The following is a 7,351-nucleotide window of genomic DNA, read 5'->3' on the forward strand; positions in this document are numbered from 1 at the left end:
ATCTGACTGGAGAGTTGTCGATTGAAGAGGAAATACTGTCAGCTGCGGATGGGCTGGATTTGGTGCCCACAAGGAGGACATGTTGTTGTACTTATCTTGACCCGGGACGTGAGAAGAACAGTCGCAGATACGTGAAAGCATTCAGAGAGTAAATATGAGAGGAGACACTTGGAAGAAGCCGTTTAAAGACACATTATTCCCACGCTGCATTTATGCCCCGCCCAAATTAATTCATTAAATAGTTCATTAAACCTGTATGAAACCTGTATAAAACTAGTGACAGGCATTACTAATGTTTCATTTTACTCCGTCTTTATTGAAGTACAAATATACAACTGATGCTACAAATGACTGACATCTCTTCATTGTAGAGACAACCCCCCCCCCCCCCCCCCCCCCCCCCCCCCCCAAAAAAAAAAAAAAAAAAACCAGAGGAAGTTACACAGGAAAGTGAATCAAACAAATCGCAGCCGGTCTGTCGGGTCTCCACCACACTGAGGCGTCTCGTACGCTCGTAGAACCTCTGCGAAGCCAGACTGTGCAGCGCTGCAAGCTTTCCAATGAAAAGTTGTGTCCAAGTGGGCCAAGTGTGAAATAACTCAGTCCAAATCCTGCTGCTTAAATCCAGACCCAGAGCTGAGCCTTCAGGATCCAGCAGCGGTGGGTCTGTAGAAGAACTTATGGATTTGCTGAGCTGCAGCTTGACCCACGATGGGCTCCAGCTCGGCGGGGGCGGCGTTGCAGAGCTGCCGGATGTTGGAAAAGTGCTGCAGCAGAGTTAGAGCTTTGACCCTGCCAACCCCGGGGACCTGCTGGACCAGAGCCAGGACCAGCGGGTCCAACAACTGGGACGAAGTTCTCCTCCTGAAGGGGTTGTCCCTGCCCTCCCCCTGAACCTGGAGTCAGTTAGAGCAGAATGGAAAATCAGCATCAGACAACAAAGTGAACCACTACGAGCTGTTTGGGATTTGGGTCACATGACTGGGTTATCATCGTGAACTCCACACCTGCAGACCGTGACCCCTGATTGCCTCCCATTGGCCGGTCTGTCTGTATATTCACTGGACCAGGTTCTTAGTGTTCACACCTGACTGAGTGAGTGTGTTCAGACTGAAAGAAGCTCTGCATTAAACAAACAGGCCAGTCTGAGTAACAGATGCAGTTTGAAGGCTTCTAATATATCAATAATAATCAATAACATCATATTTTAGAACACTATGAGGCAGGACTTTAACCTCTGGAAACATGAGGACACGGTTCGTGTCCCTTGTTGGATGAAATCACATTAAACAGTAGATGGACTGTAGGACGCCAACGAGCCTGCAGCCATTCACACATGGCAGCTAGAACACCGACACCCAAGGATGCTTCAACACCTCCTGAGCCACATTAGCCCTGCCGTGCTAACACAGAGGTCTTGTTGTTGTTGTTGGCTGGGGGGCAGAGGGGGTCTGAACACCTGATCACAGCACAGCTCGGACCTTTGGCGTCTCGCTGTGAGACTTGACACACGATGAAACGGACAGATGTGTGACTGCAAACATCCGTAGGAACGCTTCACTTTAACAAACTGGTGTGTGCTGGTTAAGAAATATCATGTGGAGGGAGATAAAAGTTCTCAGCTGGACAGTTTGTTGTTCCAGTTTCAGACCAGGGATCCAGGATCACACGCTCAAATGATCGGCAGCATTTCAGCAATAAACCAAAAGCTTCAAAAAGTTCAGGGAAGAATGTGATTGGAGAACTGGAATGTTTACAGACATCTGCATGTCAGAGAGCTTCTGCAGAAGAGACAGAAAATGATATTTATTAACTGACTGTGACACTGTCACATGATTTATCACAGTTTGTCTGCATGTTAGAGAGACATGGGACCAGGTCCAGGCCTGCGTCAGACTCTTCATGAAGGCAGCATCACAAGGAAAAGGTGCAAAGAAGCCTTTAAAACCTGGGAAACCATCACAATGAGCCTCTGTTCAAAGAATAATCAAACACTGATTCTGTTTGCTCACAAAGCAAAACTCAAGACATCTCAATAAAAACGACACATTGAACCAATGACAGCAGGTTTCCTGTGCTGTCCTCACCACTCACCATCTGAGCGATGAGCTGAGAGGCCTCGGCGTGCCCGCCGACCGGCAGCAGAGCCAGGCCCAGGTCGAACACCACGAACCTCTGCACCGCGGACAGGTACTGTTCACTGAGCCTGCCGGTCTCCACCAGGACCAGGTCCAGGAAGCTGGCGCCGCTCTGAGGAACAGGACGGACACGGTTCAGCACAGAGACGACCTCGCTCACATCTCCGTCGTTTCACTCACGTTTCGGTAGCGAACCAGCTTCCTCTTGTAGCCGTCTCCTGCCACGATGTCGCACTCGGACAGGTAGAGGACGCGGCCTTTGTTGGGCAGGTGGAAATCCGCCACGCCGAGCTCGTTCTCAAAGAGGATTTTCACACCTCCACCTGCAGCGGACACACAGCTTCTTTATGAGAACATTGTCTTTACATCGACAGTGAAAAACTGCAATTCTGGAAACTCAGATTCAGAGGAGGATGTTGTTCAATGTGCCGGGGTGCGTTTTCTATTTACATCCCATATTACAGGCCACTAACACAGCAGGTGGAGGAGGAGGTACCTGTAATGAACCTGTGTTCAGGTGTAGAGCTGCAAACACCAACTGTGTCAGCGGCTAAACAACATGTCAATGATCTCTGGACTGTTTCACACAGAAAATGATTTATTACCGTTCGTTTGGTCAAAACGCCAAAACACAAAAAGATGAACTTTGATGGTTTTATTGAACATTATTTTGGTGGATGGCTGTCACACAGAAGTCCATCCACATCTTATAATACTCATAATATTCATCTGATGGCCATAAAACAACAATACTGAACAGATCAGGAGACTCTAAAGTGCAAAACCTTCAGATCGGCTTTCATATATTATATTAAATCATAATTTCATGAAGAGTTAGAGCAGGTCTGAATGGCCTCTGGGACTGTCTCCATCTGTGAGGGCGCAGGCGGCCGCTGACGGGACATCACGACGGTTGTTATTGAGGTTTTTCAGTAAAATACTAAATTACCTTTCAAGCTTTGAATAAGAGCCGATTTTCTCCACTTCTCGCCGGCGATAACGTGTCCGTACGGCGGAACCGCGTTCAGCACAACCGCCGCTTTAGAGTCCATCGCTTCATTCAGACATGTCTGCCGCTGTCCACCCTGACTCTAACGTTAACTCCACCCCTCTGTTCCCGCCAAACCGCCCGAATCTCTTCCTCGTCTTCTTTGTTGGTGCAGGAAAGGAGACGCTCCTCTCGCTCTGTCGCCCCCTGTAGAACCACAGGGAACACACATCCTCCACTAGCTGACCTGCACAACTGTGTCACACGTTCAACACACAAGTTCATAAGCTTGTACTTACTTGCACAATTTTTCACAGGCTTTTGATATATTAAAAAGTAGACAATAAGACAATTTGGCTGAATGGTTTATTGGATAATCATTTAAACTGACTGAGAGTCATGTCATCAATAAAAAAACCTTTTGAAATAACTATCATGTCTACATAAGAACACAGAATAACACAACGGGACAACCTGATTCCTCCTTTAATGAATGAATGAATGAGATAAAGTTCTTTATTTTTTCAAATGCCAACAAATCAACAAAAAGACAAAAACTAACAATAAACAGATGCCATGAACAGTATTGTGTGGAGATAAGTTTAATGCATCTTATTCCTCTGGTGACAATAAGAAGCTTGTAGAAAAACACTGAGTTAATGCTTTAAACCTGTATTTATTCTACTGTAAAGTTAAGAAGATATCCACAACATGTGTCCACACTCTACGACGGTATCACATAGACACTAGTATCATGGTTTTATTCCTATACTTAATTGTTGCTAAATATTCACACAGAGAGAAATGTTCAAAGCCAAGACTCTCTTTTTTACACTGCTGAAAAAATCCAGCGAGATATATTTGTTGTCTTGCAAAACTTGGGATGTGTACAAGAATGTAAATGAAAAGCTCTGCGGTTTGAACAACAACACATGCAATCAGAGCAGCAATAAACAGCCAACCGTCAACTAATTTGATAACTGATTTATCATTTCAGTCTTTTGCCAGACTTTCTCTAGCTCCAGCCTCAACTTATTGCTACTTTCATTGTAATTTGCATGTCTTTGAAAAAACAAGATATAATTTTGGGCTCTGGGGAGCTGAAATGAGCATTTTGTTTGGTCTAAAAGATGGAGGAGGTTAATATTTCCTTGCCAGTATTTCCCAAAGTGTTCCCACAGGAGATAAATATTCTCACCAGCATGTTCTGGGTTTATCCTGGGCTCTCCTCACAGTTACAGATGTATTGTCTAACAGTGTCCACATTATTTAAGCAGAGATCCTTGGAAGTTTGTTAGCAAAGCGCAGACTGTCAACAGCTGGTTGACTGACCCACAGAGTGCAGCGGGAACACTATCAAAGATATGGTACTCTGTGACGCGACTGAGCACCTTCTCTATGTGGATTTTCAAGTGGCTGATGTGGCGTGCATGTGCTGTATTGTCCTGATTGAACTGTCTGTTTGGCCTGGAGGAGGTCGGGATGACAAAGCGGACACCAATCACATCCAGGACGTCTTCGACCTCGAAGCTCTTGTCGGCCATCACTTCATCACCCGGCTCCAGGAGGTTTAAAACCCCCGACTTCAAGACGATGTCTCTATCTGAGATGGAGGCTGCATAGACGCTGCTGACAAAGCTGACTGAGCCGGAGGGAGTGATGCCCACCAGAGACTTGACTGTGGGGGACTCTCTATGATGAGACGCATTCATCCTGCATGTTGCCATTTGGATGGGGACCTCAATGAAGTCCAGCACCACCCGTGTTTTGGGGAAGGTCATTCTGAAGAACTGCGGCATGAGCTCGTCTACGGTCTGTCTACTCGGCCATATGGGTAGCGTTCCCAGCATGAAGAACAGGTAGTGGCACCATGTTACGCAGGTTGTTTGGACAATGACCTCTGACAGCTGGAACTGCGTTGATATGTCAAAAGGAAGGAAGCCCCGCCTCACAAAGCAAAGGAACAGGAACAGCTGATCAAACAGACACAGGTGCTGTGCCTTGAAGCCAGCGTCCACACTGTGTTCAGTGCGATTCAGCTTTACAGTGTGACTCCATTTCCATATAGTCTCTGGTGTCGGCCGCAGAGCTAGGTAGAACGCTCTGAGTGTGCTGTAGTCTTTAAAACCAGTGTAAAACATGATGAGCTCCGGGTCGTACTGGAAGCGCTGCAGAAAGAACTGCTCGCTGTTCAGGCCTCGGCTGTTTGCTTCCAGCCGACTGAGCTCCACCTGCGCGGCCTGCAGCTGCTCTTTGGCACGGGGGGGCTTCTTCCCGTAGCTGTGATCGTGAAGAATCTCTGAGGCCTCGTCACTGTGTGCCACAAAGCAAACGGAGGAGAGAAGACAGTAAGTGTACGAGCAGGTCGACACAGGAAACTCCAACAAAACGTCTGCATCCCTACGACACACTGCTTTCAATGCAAAGGCTCAGAATGGTCAGTAAAACCGGTTTACATTGTAAACTGATCACATCACATATTTTATATACATTTCAACCTGAAAAGTAAAAACTATAAAACTATATAAAACTGTGCCGGTTTATAAGATGTGCATATAAATACTGAGATTGTCCCAGTACAGTGTGCAGCTTGCAGACCTTCAGTTCTTCATACTGACTGTTGCCCTTTCAGCATCAGTGGTGGCTCGCAGTCTTTAGTAAGAGCTGTGGATGAGCCTCTAATTTTACATCAGTCTTCGATGATGTAATGTCTGTGAAGTACTACAGCTACACAGAACTCAGGCACCTGAGAAGTTTTAACCTCTCATGTATGCTACCTCTGCTTGTACATGACTTCTGCTGGAGGACGGGTTCAGGACTAGGTGTAGTGCACATCTGCCAGGTGGCACACCCATGAACGTGCACCATACATTCAGGCAATCAGAACGACGTCTGTGATTCTTTAAGATGTGTAAATCAACTGTCTTTCAATGTTATGCAAAAACATGCTGTTACTGCAAATGACAAGTACAAAACAGTCTCATACTCCGTCATATCATATCATATTATAACGTAATGTTCCAAACAGCAGGCGTTAGAATGTAAAGTAGAACCAACATGTGAATCTTCTTCTCTTCTTCATTTTTTCACCCTTATAGATTTTAGTATCTGCTGTTACAGGAGGACTGTCACTGGCTCAGGTGGGGTGAGTAAACCAGGGGCTAAACCCGAGGAATAAAGGACAGAGGAGATCTGGTCCAGACCCAGCGGGGTCTGTGTAATGGGAGTGTTGGATCATGTAGCAGCGAAGAGTCAAAGAGAGGAAAAGTATTAACTCTACAATCATGTGTGACACGGCTAGCACGGTTAGCACTGTTAGCACGGTTAGCACCATCACTAGACGATGCGGACTCAGTTCCCGGTCTGCAAGGGTCCGAAGAACTTCACCCAGACCCAAAACTAAGACCGACGAAAGACCAAAACGGGAGAAACGTTACGTTTTGACTAAACTTGTGTGGGTGTGAACTGGTCCTGCAGTCCACAGGTCCACAGACTTACTTCCAGTCGTCTTCGGACTCTGGACTTGTTGCCTTCAGGTCCTGAGGGTCCCTGACGAGAAACGACAGTTCACATTCAGTCCAGCATGTTTACATCCACATACCGGACGTCCATGCTGCAGATGTGGATAAAATACCTCTGGATGATGTTCAGGTTTCTCCGCTCCATTGGTCCACGGCCAGCAAACACGGTGGGCACCTGCCCCTCTTCTCGGAGATGTGACTTTGCAGTCCTCCGTGAAGTGTCTCCCGCACACTTCAGAGTCCTCAGAGACCAGTATAGAGACGGACCCGGTTACTTCTGAGCTGGCTGCTCTCATGCAAAACTCCTCTGTAAACTTGGGGACTATGCTGGTTTGCTGTTGTGCTAACGGGATTACCTGGAAGTAGGGTTCGACGTCCTCCTCCACCGTCTGGATGTTATGAAGTCACGCCTGGAGGCGGAGGGGGTCCGTCGGGAAACGATGGAACGATAAAAGTATGAAAATCACAGTCTACTACACAGCTGTAAGCCATGACATGGTTCAGGACTGTTTATCTGAGAGCTACTCTGCGCTGCTGCTGCTGCTGCTGCTTCTTCTTCTTCTTCTTCTTCTTCTTCTTCTTCTCCTCCTTCTCCTTCTCCTTCTTCTAACGTCAGACCGCAAATCATCGTCAGCGTTGCATAGCGCCACCTCCTGTACCGGAGGGAGTAGGAATGATGGCGTTATCAGTCTGGTTGGCTGCTT

At 46.9% G+C, this 7,351-nt stretch overlaps 2 protein-coding genes across 3 annotated transcripts; both read right to left on the reverse strand.

The window, feature by feature from the left end:
* Nucleotides 1-432: 432 nt before the first annotated feature.
* On the reverse strand, nt 433-3,228 carry faap24 (FA core complex associated protein 24). Its single transcript, XM_041938457.1, has 4 exons — nt 3,088-3,228; nt 2,319-2,461; nt 2,095-2,250; nt 433-896 (listed from the first exon to the last, which is right to left on the reverse strand). Exons 1-4 carry the CDS (start codon nt 3,188-3,190, stop codon nt 645-647), a joined length of 654 nt encoding a protein of 217 aa, XP_041794391.1. The 5' UTR covers nt 3,191-3,228; the 3' UTR covers nt 433-644.
* Nucleotides 3,229-3,595: 367 nt separating this feature from the next.
* Nucleotides 3,596-7,204, reverse strand: LOC121608256. Of its 2 annotated transcripts, XM_041939465.1 has the most exons (4): nt 7,004-7,204; nt 6,761-6,889; nt 6,625-6,675; nt 3,596-5,439 (listed from the first exon to the last, which is right to left on the reverse strand). In XM_041939465.1, the coding sequence occupies exons 2-4, from the start codon at nt 6,790-6,792 to the stop codon at nt 4,392-4,394; spliced, it is 1,131 nt and encodes a 376-aa protein (XP_041795399.1). In that variant the 5' UTR covers nt 6,793-6,889; nt 7,004-7,204; the 3' UTR covers nt 3,596-4,391. The 2 variants fall into 2 exon arrangements, with proteins under 2 accessions (XP_041795399.1, XP_041795398.1); XM_041939464.1 differs by having other exon boundaries at nt 6,761-7,204.
* Between the last annotated feature and the right edge of the window lie 147 nt (nt 7,205-7,351).

This window comes from Chelmon rostratus, chromosome 6 (genome assembly GCF_017976325.1).
Source record: "Chelmon rostratus isolate fCheRos1 chromosome 6, fCheRos1.pri, whole genome shotgun sequence".
Taxonomy (NCBI): domain Eukaryota; kingdom Metazoa; phylum Chordata; class Actinopteri; order Chaetodontiformes; family Chaetodontidae; genus Chelmon; species Chelmon rostratus.